At 39.4% G+C, this 21609-nt stretch overlaps 1 protein-coding gene across 6 annotated transcripts in view; it reads left to right on the top strand.

The window, feature by feature from the left end:
* The window catches only part of LOC103028333 (arf-GAP with Rho-GAP domain, ANK repeat and PH domain-containing protein 1), a 122995-nt gene that overhangs the window by 86624 nt on the left and 14762 nt on the right, over positions 1-21609 (top strand). For all 6 annotated transcript variants that reach the window (XM_007247652.4, XM_007247651.4, XM_007247650.4 and 3 more), the window contains 16 exons: positions 673-807; positions 1022-1157; positions 1689-1791; positions 5367-5562; positions 7993-8032; positions 9114-9277; positions 13711-13920; positions 14634-14739; positions 14935-15082; positions 16557-16643; positions 17761-17829; positions 17984-18101; positions 18977-19090; positions 19971-20110; positions 20326-20408; positions 20702-20761. In XM_007247652.4, the coding sequence (XP_007247714.3) occupies positions 673-807; positions 1022-1157; positions 1689-1791; positions 5367-5562; positions 7993-8032; positions 9114-9277; positions 13711-13920; positions 14634-14739; positions 14935-15082; positions 16557-16643; positions 17761-17829; positions 17984-18101; positions 18977-19090; positions 19971-20110; positions 20326-20408; positions 20702-20761 (1909 nt within the window). The remainder of the gene's footprint in view (positions 1-672; positions 808-1021; positions 1158-1688; positions 1792-5366; positions 5563-7992; positions 8033-9113; positions 9278-13710; positions 13921-14633; positions 14740-14934; positions 15083-16556; positions 16644-17760; positions 17830-17983; positions 18102-18976; positions 19091-19970; positions 20111-20325; positions 20409-20701; positions 20762-21609) is intronic.

Genomic DNA, 21609 nt, shown 5'->3' with positions numbered 1-21609 from the left:
ACAGCATTACAGCATCCCAGTAACCATATATTTGCTTCTGTGCTGTTCGGCCTTGATGTAACTGGATTTTATACCAGTCCTTTGAGTTATTAAAACAAGATACTGTAAAAAAACAAACAAAACAAAAAAAAAAACGGAGTAAACTTTTAAAGCAAAAATAATGTAGTAAACTAGATGATTCTAATGCAATGTAAGAATTAAGACTGGGAAGGAGATTCTTTGCTGAAGGATTGCACAGTGAGAGGTTAGAAGACCTGGGTATTGATCCTGCAACCCTGTGAACATTAATCCAATGCTCTAACAAAATGGCCATCTGTGTTCAGCCATTCTATGACAAAAAGTACCCTGCTCAGGGACTGAACAGTGGCAGACCTGTGTATTGATCCCAAAACTCAAAACTTGAGCTCTATCCACAGACCCAGCTGTGGTCAACTATGCTATAGTGCCCTTGGAACAGTACTCAAGAAGCCCAGGTTCTAGTACGAGGTTTGGTTAATCTGGGTATTGAACCAACAACCACTTAAACATTTTACAATCTTTTTTACAATCTAGCCAGTGTTTTACAATGTTTTAAAGTATATTTTGGGAAAAATGTAAAAAAGGATTGTCTGAAAGTACATGAAAGTAGAACCTGTTTGTTCTCATTATTAATATATTGTATTAATCTTGCAGAAATCCCAAGATCCGAAGTGAAGCTTGCCATACACACAGAGCACTACATGGCCCCGCCTTCCATCACACACAATGGCTTCCTGTTTAAAACCGCCTCCATGGCCCGTCCAATCACAGAGCGGAAGAACAAAGAAGGTGAGACAATCAACTGATATTTTTTTTTGAAAGCTTGTAAGAACATAACTGTAAGGATTTGATTACATTCACCCATTAAATTGTAGTGCATTAAATTGGTCAGAAGCTGAAACTGTGTGATTAGTTCTGTAGTTAACAGTTCTTAGTGAAATCAACTAAGATGTCGATATGAAACCATGTGTTCTGTCTTTCTTCCCGTATCTCTCTCTTGTAGAGTTCAGCAGGCGCTGGTGTGTGCTAAATGATGGAAACTTTAATTATTATGAAAGTGATAAGAACGCCACGCCCAACGGGGGTCTGAAGATGAAGGAGATTGTCTGTCTGGCTGTCAGTCCTCCTGAGACACATGGGTACGTCTGTCTTACTGTCTGTCCAGAGCAGTGGTCTGCAAAAGGGTTTAAGCTTTTAGATGAGAGACAGGGTCAGGTGTAGTCGGTTATGGCTTATTGTGGATTTCTTTACCTGTGGTGGATTGAGTTAATTTTGGTAGATCAGGTAAGCTTTGATCTGATGGGACAGTTTGGTGAGTTGTGCTAGATTAGGTAAATTGTGGTAGATAGCCTGAGGTGTGCTAGATTAGGTCAGCTGTGGTAGATTGGTTCAGCTGGTGTAGATTTGATCAGTTTTCAATTAGGTTGTTGTAGTGAACGTTGTCACCTGTAGGTCATTTGTTGTAGCTTGGGTCAAAGAACAGGTGGTCGATTGGGTCCAGCAGGTGGTCGATTGGGTCCAGCAGGTGGTCAGATTGGGTCAGATGTAGTAGATTAGTAGAGTTATTTATGCATTGTCAAAACAGGTCATTGGTGGTGGTTTGGGTCAGTTGAGTTGAGTTTAAACAGGATTAATTCATCTTATTTTCTTCTTTGCTCTCTTTCTGTAAGGTATGATCACTCATTTGAGATCTACTCGGATGCAGAGCGTCTCTACCTTTTCGGCACTGACAATCCTGAGACCATGAGGGAATGGGTGAAATCTATCGCCAAGGTAAACAGCAGTGGATGAAGTGATATCTACACTGCATATTAAACGTTTGGAGATGCATAGCATGTTGTGTTTGTCTGTTTGCAGTAACTGAATATATAAAGATTTTGCAAAACTGAATCGTAACTGAAAGATGAAAGCTATGTTTTAAAACCCTAGTAGTCTATAGGTATTTTAGTTTTTCATGCTTTTTCTTTATATACATGGTACTGTCCACTATGAAAATACAGAAGACCAAAGCCATTTTTTGTTTTGTTTTTTGCTTTACACTCAAGGCTTTTGAGATCTTTTGAGATATACAGTTGTGGTCAAAAGTTTACATACACTTGTAAAAAAACATAATGTTATGGCTGTCTTGAGTTTTCAATAAGTTCTACAACTCTTATTTTTCTGTGATAGAGTGATCGGAACACATACATGTTTGTCACAAAAAACAGTCATAAAATTTGGTTCTTTCATAAATTTATTATGGGTCTGCTGAAAATGTCACCAAATCTGCTGGGTCAAAAGTATACATACAGCAACATTAGTATTTGGTTACATGTCCCTTGGCCATTTTCACGGCAACTAGGCGCTTTTGGTAGCCATCCACAAGCTCCTGGCAAGCTTCAGGTTGAATGTTTGACCACTCTTCTTGACAGAATTGGTGCAGTTCAGCTAAATGTGATGGTTTTCTTGCATGAACCCGTTTCTTTAGCACTGTCCACATGTTCTCAATGGGGTTTAAGTCAGGACTTTGGGAAGGCCATTCTAAAACCTTAATTCTAGCCTGGTTTAGCCATTCCTTTACCACTTTTGATGTGTGTTTTGGGTCATTGTCTTGTTGGAACACCCAACTGCGCCCAAGACCCAACCTTCGGGCTGATGGTTTTAAGTTTTCCTGCAGAATTTGGAGGTAATCCTCCTTCTTCATTATCCCATTTACTTTCTGCAAAGAACCAGTTCCACTGGCAGCAAAACATCCCCAGAGCATAATACTACCACCACCATGCTTGACAGTAGGCATGGTGTTCCTGGGATTAAAGGCCTCACCTTTTCTCCTCCAAACATATTGCTGGGTGTTGTGGCCAAACAGCTCAATTTTTGTTTCGTCTGACCAGAGAACTTTCCTCCAGAAGGTTTTATCTTTGTCCATGTGATCAGCAGCAAACTTCAGCCAAGTCTTAAGGTGCCTTTTCTGGAGCAAGGGCTTCTTTCTTGCACGGCAGCCTCTCAGTCCATGGCGATGTAAAACACGCTTGACTGTGGAGACTGACACCTGTGTTCCATCAGCTTCCAAATCCTTGCAGACCTGCTTCTTGGTGATTCTTGGTTGACTCTTGACCATCCTGACCAATCTCCTCTCGGCAGCATGTGATAGCTTGCGTTTTCTTCCTGATCGTGGCAGTGACACAACTGTTCCATGCACTTTATACTTGCGTATAATTGTCTGCACAGTTGCTCTTGGGACCTGTAGCTGCTTTGAAATGGCTCCAAGTGACTTCCCTGACTTGTTCAAGTCAATAATTCGCTTTTTCAGATCCACACTGAGTTCCTTTGACTTTCCCATTGTAGCTTTTGTAGCTGAGTCTAATCACTGGGTCAAATGAGCCCTATTTAAATGGGCTCATGTGAAGTCAACAGCTGTAGTCAATCAGAATCACTTACAAGAAGTGAAGAGGCCATGACATGAAGCTAATTTGATTGACACAACTCGCTACATCACCAAAATTGACAAATTTTGTTGCTGTATGTATATTTTTGACCCAGCAGATTTGGTGACATTTTCAGCAGACCCATAATAAATTTATGAAAGAACCGAATTTTATGACTGTTTTTTGTGACAAACATGTATGTGTTCCGATCACTCTATCGCAGAATAATAAGAGTTGTAGAACTTATTGAAAACTCAAGACAGCCATAACATTATGTTTTTTTACAAGTGTATGTAAACTTTTGACCACAACTGTAGGTCTTGTGACTGACATGGCTTTTCTAAAACCTTACACATTTTCTCTGATAAAGTCATTTGATTTGTGTTTGTGGTGTATCATAGATTAAGATCATTAAGCACCTTTAAGAAGTAGCCTTGCAAGCCCAAGCTATAACTTTACCTCCATTGTGCTTGACAGTACATTTTGGTTCATAAGTAGGTTCTTTCGTTCTCCATAGTTTGGCATCTTGTCACAATCCCTAGTCTCATCTGTCTGTAAGACTGTACCAGAACTCCTTAATGCTGTGTGATGTCTGTTAATGTCATGAAAGAGGATGCCAGAGGCTGTTTAACTCTAGCACAGCAGTAAAAACACAGGATTGAACATACCCGAGAAAAGGTAGGTGAACCATTTGGAATATTTATATTCATTATCTGCATAAAATGTGATCTGACCTTCAAGATTCAAGATTAGTGAGAAATATAATGTGCCTAAAATAATAGCACAGAACAAATTAAGATTTGAAGACGTTCATGTCCTCATTGAGAACAACTATAAAAATCTCATAGTGCTAGCAGTATGAGTATGTAAACCCTTGTGTTAATGACGCCAGAAAAGCTAATTTGAGACATGTGTTAGCATATGTAGATTTTTTTCTAGTGTGGTGCGGACTAGAGCTAAAGTGACTGATAAAAACGCTCAAATCTTTTAAGTGAATCCACACAAAAAGGATATGTGTATATGATCCATGCCACGCCAAAAAGAGCTTTCAGAGGATCTACAATCAAAACATGTTGAGTTACATAAAGTTGTAAAGTGCAGCAAATCAAACAATCTGCAATTTTACTTTGCCAAGAAGCGAGCACCCTGTCAAAATGACCCCATTATTGGTGCAGATTAACATCTGTGTTCGTGAGTCTACAGTCTGTAAAACTTAGAACTAGCAGGGTGTCTGTGGCAGGACACCACAAAAGAATCCTCTGTTTACTAAAGGAACATTGCTGCATGCCTCACATTTGCAAAAGATCACAATGACACTCAACAATTGTGCTGCCAAAATATTTTGTGGACAGATGACCCTAAGATTGGACTATTGCTGCTTTACATCTGGCATAAGAAAGGCACTGAACAGTTATTGAGGTGAATATGGATTCCCAAGGGTATCAAAAAATCGGAAACTCTATCGAAGTTGGGTGATGCAACAGGACAATCGACCCCAAAAAGTGGCTTAAGTAAACCAAAATCTAGCTTTTGGAGTGGCCAAGTCAGAGCCCAGATCCCGAATGCTATAGGTTGACTGACACTTGAGCCAAATTGTTTCTGCCAGGAGGAATGGGATAAAACCTCCTGAAAGATATAAAGGTCTGATCCACAGTTATAGGAAGCACCTAGTTGAGTTTTTTTTTTTTCTCCTGAGAGGGTACTTCTTATTAACCTTGACTTGGATGAGGATCAGATCACATTTTTACGACAAATTTAGACAAAAAAAAAACATAAAATTCCAAAAGGTTCACATGCTTTTCTTGCCACTTTATATATAGAGACTAGGTCCACTATACTGAAATACATACTACACATTGTAGTTTAAGGTGGAATTTGAAGTTTCTCATGATGTATTTGTGATTCTTAATCTTTATCTCTCGTTATTTTCCTGTCTCTCTCTAGTCATTCATCCCTCAGTGTGCGGAGGAGTTGCTGCAGAAGGATTTTGAGCGGATTGGCCGCTTGCGGTACAAAGACCCGCTGAATCTGGAGAGCTCCAGGGTGGGCTGGTTCTGCCTGGTGGGCTCCACCCTGCATGTGTGCCTGGAGGACAGCCACGGCCAGGAAACCATCCACCTGCAGAAACTTCTAGAGCTGTGTGAGTCAGAATGGGAGTCTCGCAAACTGGGAATGTTTTCCTCCTCTTATCTCTCAGCACTGATTTATGTCCCTTTGATGTGTTTCAGCTTCTGGCTTCTGCGGGTCTTTCTCCTCTCGCTTGATTCTTGTTTGTATTTCTTGAGACTCCTAGTAAAGAAAACAAACCCCTCCCTCCTCCTCATTCCAGCTGTTGGGCTGCAGTAGCAGATAGTGTGCTGGGTCCTAGAATGGACAGTTTAAAATACAAATACTGAACAGATATCTATGTGTGAGTACAGTACACTTCCATGTAGTTTGGTTGCAAAAAAAAATCAGTTCAATTCAATTCAGTTTTATTTATGTAGAGCTTTTTACAACAAAAGTTGTCACAAAGCAGCTTTACATAGAAAGCAGGTCCACGCCTCTTATAAGCAGCACCACAGAGATGCCAATTATTGTGGTGACAACAGTGGCAGGGAACAGTACAGACAGATAATAAAGAGCTACAGCTATTGTGATGGGCACATAATGGATAATGGAGAGCTATGTCTAATGTAGAAACAGGTACGGATTTATCAATTAAACATGAATAAAGATTATTGAGTCCATCTCAGAAGAAGCCATGACACTACCTCCACTGTGCTTCATAGAGGAGTTGGTATCATTGGTATCTTATACAGATAATTTTTCTCCAAACATTAGTCTTTCCATCACATTAATTGAAGGTTAATCTTTGTCTCATCAGTCCATATTCAGTCCATAGGCTTGTCTCTGTACTTCTTGGGAAATTCCAGGCTGGTTTTCCTATACTTCTTGCTAATAGTGGTTTTGAGATTGTTCCCGACGCCATTTATAGTTGATTTAGGGTCTTTCTGTACATCACCTACAGTGTTTCTGTCCTCAACTGCTGTAATTTCTTAACAAAACATGACACGACACGACTTAACAGAACACGACAAGACACAACAGAACAAGACAGAACACAACATCACAAGACACGACACGACACAACACAAAAAAACAAGAATGAGCAGTACACAACAAGACAGAACACGACAAGACACAAGAAAACAAGACACAAGAGAACAAAACAGACCTGACACGACACAAAAAGATAAGAATGAACAGGACACAACAGAACAACAAGACACTAGAGAACAAGACAGAACATGACATCACAAGACAGGACACGACTCAACGCAAAAAGAGAAGAATGAACAGGACACGACAAAACAAGAATGAACAGGACATGACAAGACAAGAATGAACAGCACACAACAAGACAGAACACGACTAGACATGAAAAACAAGACACAAGTGAACAAGACAGAACACATCACAAGACATAACAAGACAAGAATGAACAGGACACAACACAACAAAACAAGAATGAACAGGACATGACAAGACACGACAAGACAAGAATGAACAGGACACAAAAAGACAGAACATGACTCAACACAAAAAAAGAAGAACGAACACGACACTACACGACAAAACAAGAATGAACAGGACATGACAAGACATGACAAGACAAGAATTAACAGCACACAACAAGACATGAGAAAACAAGACACAAGGGAACAAGACACAACACATCACAATATACGGCACGACAAGACAAGAATGAACATCATACAACAAGACAGAACACAACAAGACACAAGGGAACAAGACAGAACACATCACAAGACACAAAAAGACAAGAATGAACAGGTTACAACAAGACAAGAATAAGCAGGACAAGACAAGAATGAACAGGACATGACAATACACAACAAGATAAGAATGAACAGGACACAAAAAGACAGAACACGACATCACAAGAAAGGACACGACTCAACACAAAAAGACAAGAATGAACAGGACACAACAAGACACAACAAATGCATTAAAGATCAGTGATGAATATATATTTTTTACTATTCCCTTAAATAAAATGTGGCGTAAGAAGAAACAGTGAGTGGCACACAGAAGTATGAAGGCAAGGATGGCAAAACAACCATCCTGATGTACTTAACTGATGGAAACCGCGACAGATCATGCAAAGGAAGGACAGGGAGGAGAGAAAGAGAAGAGGGATTAGAAAACGAAGAAAGGGTGGAGGACAGGAAAGCGTCCCACCCCTCACTCAGTCAGCCAATAATCAGCGCTTAATTAGAAACAATAAATCTGGAGTTGTTTTCCTCCGGGAGTCTTGAACCACGTGTCAAAATAAGCGTCCTTCAGACGGGAAGGGAGGAGAAAGACCACGCCCCTAATTAAACTCCTGTCCCCGGTTAGCTTTACTGAGAACAGTTTTGAGGCATAAATCAATAAATTGTAATAGTGTGAGATTTTATCTAGACCACAGTCCTAAATGCAGTATAACATGCTTACTGTAATAATTCATTAAGTTATTATATTGATATTTTTCTGATTCTTTCCTCTCTTTTCTCTTTTATTGTAGCAAGGGATAATGAAGTTCTGGTGCTGGTTGAGAGGGGCAGGTAAGTGTAAGCCTAGTTATACCTTCTTTTTTAAAGAGATATTCTAACAAATTTTCCATTAATATTTTGCATAATCACTGTCAATGGAAAACTGCATTCTATAAAAGCGTACTGTCTTCTGATGTGGTGAATGGGATAAAAAAACATGTCTATAGAGTTTAATGCCTCTGAAAGCTCTCTCACAAAATGTTTTCACACCAAATTATTTTAAATAATTTAAACTGATGCCCAAGACACTTGATTTACAGGAATATTTTGGCCTAAAATGCATTGAAAATAATACTGAAGTCATCCAGACTATGAAGGAACACATAAGGAATCAAGTAGTAACTTAAAAGTGTAAAACAAAACAAAATACTCTGTGAAGCATTTAGGTGCTCTAATCTGTGGTGCTGTTACATTGTCGTTTTTGAGGCTGGTAACTCTGATGAAATTATTCTGTACAACAGAGGTAACTCTCGCTCTTCCTTTCTTGGGGCGGTCCTGATGAGTGCCAGTTCCATCATAACGTTTTTGATGGTCTTTGTGACTGCACTTAGGAATACTTTCAAAGTTTTTGAAATGTCTCTGATTGACTGACCTTCATTTCTTTAAGCCATTTTTTTTCTTATTTCTTTTCTTTGTTTGATATTTCTTGAAATAATATGTATTAGAACATTACTCTAACAGAGCTATTCACTGTATACCAACTCTACCTCTTCACAACTTTACAACTAATGCTCTCAAACACATTAGGAGACAAGAAATTCAAGTAATTACAGTGTTATAAAAGTTTTGGCACCCTTGATAATTTTCAGGACTTTCCTTTATAAATCATTGGTTGTTCGGCTCAGCTATTTCAGTTAAATATATCATATAGCAGACGAACACAGTGATATTTGAGAAATTAAATAAAGTTTATAGGATTTAGAGAAAACATGCAATAATTCTTTAAACATTATTAGGCAGGTGCATAAATTTGGGCACCTCTACAGAAAAAAAAATTACATCAGTATTTATTTCTCTCTTTTTCTCTCCCTCTCTCTCTCTCTCTCTCTCTCTTGTTCTTTCTTGTTCTCTGTCCCTCTCTCTCTCTTTGTAGAACGCTGTATATAGAGGGTGAGAGGAAGTTGGATTTTCATGGCTGGGCGGCTGGGATCGAGAGGGCTGCTGGAAGTTCTGGAGATACGCTGCGTCAGCAACAGCTCACCGAGGCCGACATACCGGTTATAGTGGAGCGCTGCATTCACTACATCACGCAATACGGTAACATACCTGTCATATTTATCATACTTCACATTCAACTGTAAAAGCTATTTCCAGTAATTTCAAGATAACACATCTGAACTCAAATAAGGGTAAAAGGCTCTATAGGTCATTAGCTCACAATCCTGAACAACATCATTTAACTTTCAAGATCAGCTGAGACAATCCTTTAAAAGATAACAAAGAAACAATTCGCGTTGTAATTCGTTTTATCCATTCTAGTCCAGTGCAAGTGCTTTTATTCTACTGTTTTCTCTCTAACAGCTGCTTATGTTAGCCTGAGGATACGTGGTAGTATGTATTATATAGAGTAACACTGAGACTGACATTAAATTTCCATCCATTTCACCAGTGCAAATGAAAATATACTGGATTTCAAAACCATGTTATTTCAGCTGTGGCTGCACTGAGAGGTCAGTGTGGAGCTTTTGGTCTGCACCTATTGGTTTCTTTTGACAGAAATGATGGACAGAATAATGTATTACTTAATTAGCTGTAGCATATAGCAAAAACAAAAATACTTGGACATTTTTGTATATAATAATAAGTCAAAAACCTGTCCAATATTCTGTCCCTTATTGTGAGTTTTTTTTCAAATTAGTACATAGAATAGTACCTCTGGCAGGTAAACTGAAGAATGCTGATGATCTGGTTCCAATAAGACCTGTCAAGGGGTGGATATATTAGGCTGCGAGTGAACAGTTCCTGCAAAAGTTCCTGAAGTCGTGAAGAATGTGTTGAAGCAGGAGAAATTTACAAAATGTAGTATCATAATATATACTACTTAAGCATAACATTATGACCACGTCCGTGTTAGTGAATATCACAGAACATCAAAATATTGCATGGCAGCACTTGTGTCCTGGTGCCAGGAACCACAGGACACCTTCAGAGGTCTCTGTGGTGTCCATGTCTCGACAGTTCAGAGCTGTTTTGGTTGTATTAGTAGGGCGGACACAAACCGAGAAGTCTATAAACTAATAAATAAAGACAATGAACTGACAGGATAGCAAATTGAAATTGCGGTCTTTGAAAAATAAGGGACTTTGTGTGGAGAAATCCAGAGATTTTTTTGGTTTGGTTTGCCCTTTCGCAAGAAAATACCAAGAATCACACAATAAAACCACCCAACACGCCACACAAAAGACTTTCAGAGAGGACAATATTGAGGTTCGTGATCTCGATCCCTCTAGGTAGGACCCAGTGTTTGTGTTAATCTCTTGTAGATTTAGTATATTAAAACACACTGGACTTCTGCAGCACCCAGGCCAATAAGATAAGGGCTGATAGGAGGATTGGCATGGGGAAGTTGGAGCTTGGTGGAATGATTTGCCTCTTCTTTTGTGTATTTCTGGATTTTCCCATCATCTATACCGAGCAGAACAGGCTGAGAAGGAACTCTTCAGATGGTTAATGTTTAGAAATGTCATATAAAGAACAGTGTTTTTTAAAGGAAGTGCAGTTCAGAAAAGTTCAGAGGAACAAGGTACATTTATAGTCTGAACTAATCAATCTTACGCTACTGATACAGTGAGTAAGATTAGTTCTTGAGTTTTTGACTTCTTGGTAACTGTGAGATAGCAAGCTTCAAGATGGTATGTGCATGAAAATGTGTATCTGTTAGAGTACCGTACAGCTTGATTTAGGACGTGTCAGTGTGACTTTGCTATCGTAATGACAGGAAAAGTACACCTTGCGTATCTCAAAACATGCAAAATGCATGTCCTAATTCGCTTAATTAATCATGGGTGTGTTTTGGGTGGATTGCTAACGTTTGACCTGCTCATTTACGCTATGAAGGTGCGCTCTCTGCTTTCCCATGGGTATCGATGCAATTGGTGAACTGATTATCTAATATCATATTAATGAATTCCACTCATAAATTAGCAAACACTAACAAAAGTAATATGACAATGACCTATATTTTGTGTTGATGTAGAATAATGTTATTATATTTTTTGTTAATTGATGTAAAAGTTTGTATAGCTGCTAACAGGCACAGCTATGGGTTTGTGCACTGGTGTGTGTCCATGTGGGCATATTAAGCGGGGAGGTATGCCCGTTGGGGATGCGCCTGTATTGACAATTCACTGTCAAGATAGCAATGAACGCTTGGCTTTTAGCGTCTGGCTAGGGTGTATTCAGTCAGTGGAGCACAGTGGAGACAGTGCTGTAAATGTGTACAAGTTCAAGTTTAACCCAAAACTCTCCATAAGAGACACACACCAATTGTCTACACGCACACACACGCACACGCACACAAACACACACACACACTCTTTCCCTCAGTGCCTCGGTTTCCATTCATGGGAACATTAATATGGACCAAAGCAACTGCTTGTTCCAAGTTTATACTTCCAACTGTTGCTATGGATTTATTGTTAAGTGGTTGCTGTGATGCCCCAGATCTATACAAGGGTTTTTATATGATGCACAATCAATAACATATAAGTGGGGTCAGTGGAATTCATCCTGCTAATTCTATCAACAGTCACATAATGAATAAACACCAGCGACCCAGTTCTTTTAGCATGCTCATGTCATAACTCTTCCCCCACCATGTTTGACAGCAAGTTTTGATGGTGCTGTAAATTTGCACGTATTCATGAATCCCAAACTCTCTGTAAGACACGCATACTAATTGTCCACACACACACACACACACACACACACATACGTCCCCTCTCAGAGCCTCAGTTTCCAGTTATTTCCCAGCAGGATCCATTAATGCAGGGCTGATTGAGTGGATGGTTTTATTGGATTGAATGAAAGCAGCCAGTCACCCTGCTTTCCACTGCTAGCAATTAGTGGCTAATGGCATTACTCTGTGTGTGTGTTTCTGTGTGTGTGTGTGTGTGTGTGTGTGTGTGTGTGTGTGTGTGTGTGTGTGTGTGTGTGTGTGTGTGTGGACATTTGGATGAGTCTGTAAGTGGGCTCATGTGATTGTTGTCACAGTAGACTGACGTAGCAGGAGGTCGAACACACAAAACTTCACTCATATTTTTTCTGCCCTGTTTAACTCACTCTCTCCCTCTTTCTCTCTCTCGCTCTCTCCTCTTTCTCTCTCTTTCTTTCTGTGTCTGGAGAGCTGAATGGTGTTTCCTGTTGTCACACTGGAACTCTGTAGGTTGCTGAATCTGTGTGTGAGTGGATTACAAAGGGACAGAGAGAGCTTAACACTGTACCGTATATATTTAGCTGCTTGTTCACAGTTGTAACACCCAAGCAACCCCCTTGAGTACCACTGCAACCACTCAATCATTCCAGCATTTAGCAGAAACCAGCTAAGATAGCACAACAAATAGTTAGCAGCAGCCATTCAACTATCTAACATCTGATTATTATCACCCTAGCAACCACCTTAAGTACCACTGCAACCACCTAAAACCACTCTTGCAACAAGCAGACCTAGCACATTCAACTAGATAGAAGCAGCCATTCAACTATCTAACATCTGATTATTATCACCCTAGCAACCACCTTGAGCACCACAGCAACCACCTAGAATCAGAATTTTGAGACTGCAAAAGAATCAGCTTCTCAATTTCTTTAGCAACCACTTTAGCAACCCATTTAGATACTACTGTAACCACCTAGATATTGCAACTAGTTGGCAGCAACCATCCAACTACCTAACATTTTCTTAACAACACTAGCAACCACCTTGGGTACCACTGTAACCACCTAGAAATCTCTCTAGCAACCGCATATTATTTTGAGACTGCGCAAGAATCCACTTTTTAATATCTTCTTTAGCAATCCATTTGAAAACCACTGCAACCATCTAGAATCACTCTAGCAACCAGCAGAGACTACATTGCAACTAGTTAGCTGCAGCCATTCAACTACCTAACATTTTCTTAACATGCTAGCAGCCACCTTGGGTACCACTGTTACCACCTAGAAATCTCTCTACCAACCAGCACTATCAATATTTTGAGACTGCGTAAGAATCCATTTTTTTTATTTTAATATCTTCTTAATAACACCTTAGCAATTAATTTGAAAACCACTGCAACCATCTAGGATCACTCTAGCAACCAGCAGAGACTACATTGCAACGAGTTAGCAGCAGCCATTCAACTACCAAACATTTTCTTAACAATACCTTAGCAACCACCTTGGGTACCACTGTTACCACGTAGAATCACTCTAGCAACCAAGAAAGATAATGAATGAAGGGAAATCACTGCTTTTGCCCTGTGCACTGTACAGAAATGTTCGAAACACTATTTATTTTACTGTACAAACAAGAGTTTAATGTGGAATTTCTCTGAAAATCAGACTGTAGTTTCAAATAATGTTTGTGACTTTTTTTATTAATGTGTGTGTGTTTGTGTGTGTGTGTGTGTGTGTGTGTGTGTGTGTGTGTGTGTGTGTGTGTGTGTGTGTGTGTGTGTGTGTGTGTGTGTGTGTGTTTGTGTGCACCGCAGGGCTGACGTCTGAGGGGATCTACCGTAAGAGCGGTGTGAACAGTAAGATCGCCGCCCTTCTGGAGGCGTTCAGGCGGAATGCTCGCTCTGTGTGGTTGAAGGAGGCGGAGCAGCAGGTGGATGACGTCTCCAACGTTCTGAAGAGGTTCTTCAGGGACATCGAGGAGGGTCTGTTTGGCCAGCATTCACAGAACTGGCTCACCACTACAGGTAACACACACACGAGTGATCAGTGATCTGTTCTGATTGAACCAATCAGAACTCAGATTATAATTGTAAGGTATTGTGATACTGAAAGAAGAGCCAGAACTCAGGAGCCCTAAAACACATGCAGAATTATTTACTAAACAAAAAGTATAAACATACCAGAATATGTTTTATACTTAGACTTTAATCTACTAAGTAGCATATTTATCTTTGAGGACAGATCTGCACTCTCTTGGTATTTTAATCTTAGTGTCTTCATGAGGGTCACCTGGAATAGTTTTCTCAGCATCTTGAAGGAAGGAGTTCCTGGAGGTGCTGAACAATAGTTGCTGCTTTTCCTTCACGCTGTGAAGCTCCAGCTCATCCCAAATCATCTCAAATCACCAGCTCAGTTAATCAGGTTTAGATCAGGGGATTGTGTAGGAAAAACACATAGGAAAAAAATGAATGTGTCCCTTAATCTTTTTCATGTCTTTTAATATTAATCTACAATGTGGAAAATAAATGACACACAGAAATAAAGAAAAAAAGCTGAATGAAAAGGTGTGTCCATACATTTGACTTGTACTGTATGTAAAATAAAACGATTGGTTAACACAGGATGTGATGGCATGTGATTCTCAAATGTCCAGTCACTACAGGGCCTTGTGCCAGTTTTTTTTTTTTATTATATAAATGATGTATTTAATATTTGTTTGATCTTGATCTGTGTTCAGCTGTTTCAGATGAAAGCAAGAGGATATCTCACTATCAGCTTCTGTTCAACAACCTGCCCCGGGTCAACAAAGCCACACTACGCACCCTAGTCAATCACTTATACTGGTAAGACAAACACACACAAACACACACACACACACACACACACACATAAATGCTCTTATACAAAAGGCTGTAGATGTAGAGATACATTTCCTCTTTTTGGAGCAGTGCTTCCTCATTCTCGGTCATTCTAAAATGCATGTTTCTCTTCTGATGCTCTGTGTGTGCGTGTGTGCATGCGTGTGCGGGTGCATGTAGTGTTCAGCGCTTTTCCGAGATGAACCAGATGAACCTGCATAACTTGGCGATAGTGTTTGGGCCGACGCTGTTCCAGACAGATGGTAAAGACTACAACGCCGGGCGTGTGGTGGAGGACCTCATTCAGCACTACATCGCCATATTCCATGTAGGTTTATAGCATGTGTGTGTTTCAGTGTGTTTATGTATGATGTGTTGTGTGTATGTGTTTACAAGCAGGGGTGGACTGGCCGTAAAGAGTATCAGGACAATTCCCGGTGGGCCGCTCTGTGTGTGCGCCGCTAAAAGAGCTAAAAGTAGAGCCTGGTTCAAGTGTTTAATGAATTGCTTATCGCTCCATAGTGTCCGAATTGCAAAGTCATTAGCCAATCATGGACATCCCCTCCCCCCAAGCATCCTACTATTCTTTGGTTTCAGCTCGAAAAAACTTTCGGGTTCCGGAACCTATTATTGGTGTAAATTTGACAAATGGTTTAAAATTGGGGGGTGCCGAGTTGTCCAGCGGTCTAAAGCGCTGCCACTATGAGCGGGAGGTCGCAGGTTCGAACCCCAGCTCATGCAGCTTTGCTGGCGCTCAGAGGGAGCAAAATTGGTTGGGTAATTGGCTGTGCAAAATTGGGGAGAAAATGAAAATAATTAGAACAAAAATTATATATAAAAAAAAAATGTTTAAAATTAGGTTTGCAAACTATAACTATAAAGAGAACATTACATGTTACAGGGCTACTATACTAGATTCAGTCACTGAATGTAGGCAAGTCAGTTTACTTGGTGGCCACCTTTTTAAAACGACGTTGCACTTATTTCTAGTCGTGCAAGTCCAAAATACTAAAAATGTATTAATAGTTTGTATCATTTGATTCAATAATGCACTAAAACTCAGTTATTCTTTATGTTATGGCTACTGCATCTGCACAGATCTCCACAGCAGGGGAGCACGCTGACCATCCTCCACTCAGCAAACTGATTGGCTTTTTTTGCTGAGGGGCGTTACATTATCCTTGAGCGGGCGGCCCAGTTAACATTACCAGTAATACCATTTATACAGCAGTCAGTCGCCTGTCTGCTCACTTCTCTGATATTGTTTCCAGTCCATCCCTTCTCTCTCTTTTTACAATTATAAAATCTTATTTTTATAGTATTCTTTTGAGGTTGCATATGTGCATTACTCATAAAGCATTTTCTTTACATATGGAACATGATACATAGGTACATTATTGTTTGTACATATTCTGCAACAAAGTGTGTTTTTTGTGTGTGTTTTGATGTTTTGTTTTTGTTTTTTTGCTCAATTTTCAAATTAATGTACATTTGGCGCCACCTAGTGACGGAACTGGTGTAAGACAGATTAACTTTAGTACTCTGCTAATAACTTAGTTCTTAACTCAGAAAAAGCCGTTCTTATGAACAAAACCAGATTAAATCTACATAAATAGAGTTTCAGTCTTTTGCTTTAAGTTCCTGTGTCTTTAAGTGTTTAAGGTGAGTTTGGATTGTGCAGTAAAGGGTATCGTGATAAAATCAGTGTGACCCTGTTATTTTGAGGTTGCTGACCTTTCAAGTCCAAAGATAACACCAGAACAGGGTCAATGATTGTTTATTTGTGTGTGTGTGTTTTCCAGGTAAATGAGCAGCAGTTAAAGAGGCAGCTTGATGAGATCACCTACATCATTAAGCTGAGAGACAACCTCAACCCTAAAACAGGACCGGTGAGCTCTGATGGGGTCTTTTTCATTTGCTGTTCTTTGTAAGCTTAGGTTTATACTTATTTAATTTTAGAATATTTTGAATCAATCTTCTTAACATCCTTTTTTGTGAATCATATTTATCCTTAACTTGTTAATGTGTAAGCAGTGTATTAATTGAAATTCAGGACTGGAAAAGTGTAATTTGGTATCACCAATGTAGCTATAACAATTGATCTTAATGTGAACAGCATAGACCCTAAAATTGAACCCTGTGGAACTCAATGTATTTTTAATAGATTACGGTATACAGGTGAAGGTGCAGCTCTAAGGAGAGTTCCTTCATTTTTTTTATATTCTGCATTAATAATAAAGTCATCCAACCTGTGAAGAAAATCATATGGAATTAATTTGTGAACAAAAAAGTGTTAAACAAACCAAAATATGTTTTATATTTTAGATTCTTCAAAGTAGCACCTCTTGCTTAGATGACAGTTTTGCACATCTTGGCTGGATTTTCTCAGTCAGCTTTATAAGGTATAGGTACCTGAAAGGCTGTCAGTTAACAGATGTGCTGAACTCATTAAGTGCTGAACTCACAAGTTAATTACTTGAATTTCTTGTCTCTTAATGTGTTTGAGAGCATCAGTTGTAAAGTTGTGAAGAGGTAGAGTTGGTAAATATCCCTATTTGACTAATGTTTTAATCCATATTATGGCAAGAACTACTCAACTAAGTAAAGAAAATAATAATGAAAAAACTGGCACTCATCAGGACCGCCCCAGGAAAGGAAGGGCAAGAGTTTCTCTGTTGCACAGGATAAGTTCATTACCAGAGTTACCAGCCTCAGAAACTGCAAGATAACAGCTTTTAACACTTTTAGGTTACTACATGATTCCTTATGTGTTCCTTCATAGACTGGATGACGTATACTACATTTAAATAAATCAGTACAGAATGCCTTATTATAAAATTTTAGTTTATTTAACTGTTATTACAATGACATTCATGCTATTAAGCCACTTTAGTGTCTTTATCACCTAAACTCCACTGCAGCTGTGTGTACAGATGGGTGCATCAGTATGTTTGTTGTATTGTAAATGAGTTAAATTGGTGTTTCTGTATGTGTGTGTACTTTTAGGCCAGTGGTGATTTTATCTGTACAGTGTATCTGGAGGAGAAGAAGGAGACAGCGGAACAGCATGTGAAGGTTAGGAAACAATCACGTACAATACATCTATATAATATATGAGTTACACATTCTGAACTGAATTACTGAAATAAAGTAACTTTTCAATGATATTAACATTTTTTAGATGCACTAATGTATGTAACAGAGCCGTCTGCCCTCTTATCATCTGCAGGTCCCGGCCTCTATGACGGCAGCTGAGCTAACGTTTGAGATCCTGGACCGACGGAAAATGACCTGGAAAGATAAAGACTACTGGTGCTGCTTTGAGGTCTATGAGAAAGAAGAAACAGGTGGGTTATATGGTCCTAATGGTGTTGCTCAGTAATCCATATCGTGTAGCTAAAATATTCTTAAATTCCTACATTTTACGGTGGAAATGGAATATTGGTTAAGTAATGTCTCAAATAATTACTAATTGGCGATAGTCAATAAATTTTATAAACATTACTAAATTTGTACGCCTTATAATTATATAAGTAATATTGAATATTGAATATTGAAGATATTAGTCAAAAAATGTTTTATTGATTAATAAGGTCGTAACTAGTGTCAGTTAAAGCTCCACTAGGTAGGATTGAGATTTTGTGCTCGTGGGCTCCCCCTACAGTTGTAGAGTGTAATAAATGTTTCAGGCGGATTAGTTTCTCTTTCTCGTTTTCTGGCTTTCACAGACAGATTCGGTCTCTTTCCAGCTTCTGCCAGAGTGTCTGTATGTTAGTTTGTAAAGAATGAACCAGTAGTCCTTGTAGAACTGTTAGAACTAAAGGTCGGAAAGCAGGTCGCAGTTCTCATGAGCGTTGGTCGCGGCCGCCTCGGAAAACTTAGAGTCTGGTTTGAACTCAAAGGATCTTCGGCACAGACACGAGAGCACCGCTATTTCTCCTATTACACCTCAATGCAGCGCTGCTGTGAGTTTCAAGCTGTAATTTTACTTCTTTAAAAAGATAAAAAATCAAGGAAATCCTACCTAGTGCTGCTTTAATAATTAGTTGAGACATTCTGTTGTACACACTGTTGATTAATGTACCCTTACTGTGAAGTATTACCAAAAAGTCAATTATTATTATTGATTTATTGTGTAGTTGATATTTATTAAACCACTGATTCATTATTTCACTGTTTGGTTCTTTTTCTAACTCTCTCTATGTATCTCTCACTCTTTCAGAACGTCCACTGCACTATCAGGAGCGTGTGCTACCCATCCTGCACTCTCTGGGCACAGACAGTTACCTGCTGGTGAAGAAGCATCACTCCATGGAGGCCATGCTGGTATATCTGGGTAAGAGGCATATGCTATGGTGTCTTCGGATATAAGGCCCATGGACATGGAGTCTAAGTATAAAGGGTCCAAGGACATGGGTCAGTGAAAATTTAGATACAAAACCATGGGGTCCAGTTGGATCCAAGGACATGAAGTCTAAGGAAATCCGGACCAAAAAAGTCCAGAACATGAGGTGCAGAGACGCACTGTCAATAAATATGGTCTTATTTACTGGATTATAAGGTGTATTATGCGACAATAGTAAGGAACAGGGGTGTTGCCATGTTTTGTCAGTCTGTAAAGCTAAGCTATGTTGAAGTAAATAAAACTGTAATTCTTAAAAAAATATATATATATTTTAAAGTAAAATGAGCGCTGGATGTTAATCTACACAGATTTCTCTCCTAAAAAAAGGCTAATTTGGGTAAGGAAAGCGCTTCCGTTTATTTATAGTGAGATTAGATTTCCAGATTTCCACTAATGCCACCCAACAGCGCTACGCTGAGGAAGCCTGAGTGTTCCCGTAAGCCAGGGCGATCTTAGCTAGTGGTTTATCTCATGTGGCTTGTTCTAACACGGTAAATGCGCAGACTAAATTCTGATATACTCACCTAGCATTGCGGTTAACGGCTAATGCTAATACTGCTCCAGCCTCAGTACTGGAGAAACTTGACTGAAACTTCTTCATAATGCTGCACGCTTTTCTGCTCCTGTCTGGTAGAATTCATACATAAGGTGCACAGGATTATAAGGCACACTGGCAATTTTTGGGAAAATTAAAGAATTTTAAGTGCGCCTTATAGTGTGAAAAATATGGTAGGCCTAGGGATACAGGCTCTAACAACATACAGGTCTTATTGTGACTGTTAATAACTTGATGTGTGTGTTATATCCACAGCCAGCAAGGTGGACGTGACTAAGCATGGCATGCTGAAGTTCAGAGAGGAGAAGAGTCTGCTTGGTTTGACCACCGGCAGCTTCAATGACAGATACTTCATGCTCAACCAGACGTCATTACGACTCTACAAGGATGTTCGAGTAAGTGTGTGTGCTTAAATTATGTGTGTTTGATGCATCAATGAGGAGATTATGTACATTGATATACTGTCCAAACGTATCCAGCATCCATCTGAATAGGATTAGGATTGATTCAACATATTGAGTGTATTGTTAGGTTATGAATCCCGTCCGGACAGGGCTTTATATTCTTTTGTATGTTTGTTCTAATATCTTTCTTTCTCCCCTCATCTCAGAGTAATCGGGCTGAGAAGGAGTGGCCAGTGAAGTGTCTGAAAGTTTTCCAAGGCATCAAGAAGAAGCTCCGCCCCCCTACTTGGTAAAATTACCAAATAATTTCTATTATTTGTTCTAATCAAACAAAAAACCCAAAAACATTATGGACCTTATGAAATAGGGATTAACCCCAAAATCTGTCTTTTAGCACCACAAGGGATCACTGGGAGGCAGTAGAGTTGCGCTACAATGGCACACTCACCACCATTTACAGACCGTTTTCTACTGTTTACATCCAAAACTTTATGTATTATGAGTTTGGCTAAGTCTCTCTCTCTCTCTCTCTCTCTCTCTCTCTCTCGCTCTCTCTCTCTCTTTCTCTCTCGTTCTTTCTAGCTGGGGTCTCACCGTCGTCTATGAAAGTGAAAGAACAGAGAAGCAGGAGAAACAGCAGTGGTAAGCTCTTGGTTTGACTATTGGTTTTTATAGACAAAAGCATTTGGTCACCTTTTAGCTTTCACTTTGAGTTATCTAAAATCAATGGTGTTGAAAAGATTTTATCCTGATTTTGTTGGAGTAACTGTCTCTACTGTCCTTTATCTGTCCAAATCTGGCTAAATCTGGCTTTCCATTCGATTTTAGAACATGCTGTGTTCTAGTTAGGTCAGGATGTTGGATGATCACCACCTCACCTCATCCCCAACTCATCCTTCATTCACTCAGTAATAAAAGAAGCACTATCATACCAGACATCCACTGCTGGGGGCTTTATACTTCTATAGCCCACACCTGGCATGAGGCATGGTGCCAATAATAGGTTCCATGAGTCCTATTCTATTGGCAGTACTTCTCTTAGGGGTCTGGACAAGCTCTATGTGTGTATTTGCACGTTTGTGTCTGCAACGGGTGCAACGTAAAAAAAATAGATAATTGCATCAATTTAAAGCAGTGGGTTAGGGTCCACATATACTTTGATGTGTAGTGTATGTACAGTTGTGGTCAAAAGTTTACATACACTTGTAAAAAAACATAATGTTATGGCTGTCTTGAGTTTTCAATAAGTTCTACAACTCTTATTTTTCTGTGATAGAGTGATCGGAACACATACATGTTTGTCACAAAAAACAGTCATAAAATTTGGTTCTTTCATAAATTTATTATGGGTCTGCTGAAAATGTCACCAAATCTGCTGGGTCAAAAATATACATACAGCAACATTAGTATTTGGTTACATGTCCCTTGGCCATTTTCACGGCAACTAGGCGCTTTTGGTAGCCATCCACAAGCTCCTGGCAAGCTTCAGG

This window comes from Astyanax mexicanus, chromosome 18 (assembly GCF_023375975.1).
Source record: "Astyanax mexicanus isolate ESR-SI-001 chromosome 18, AstMex3_surface, whole genome shotgun sequence".
In the NCBI taxonomy this organism is placed as follows: Eukaryota; Metazoa; Chordata; class Actinopteri; order Characiformes; family Acestrorhamphidae; genus Astyanax; species Astyanax mexicanus.
This window is presented reverse-complemented; position numbering and strand designations above follow the sequence as displayed.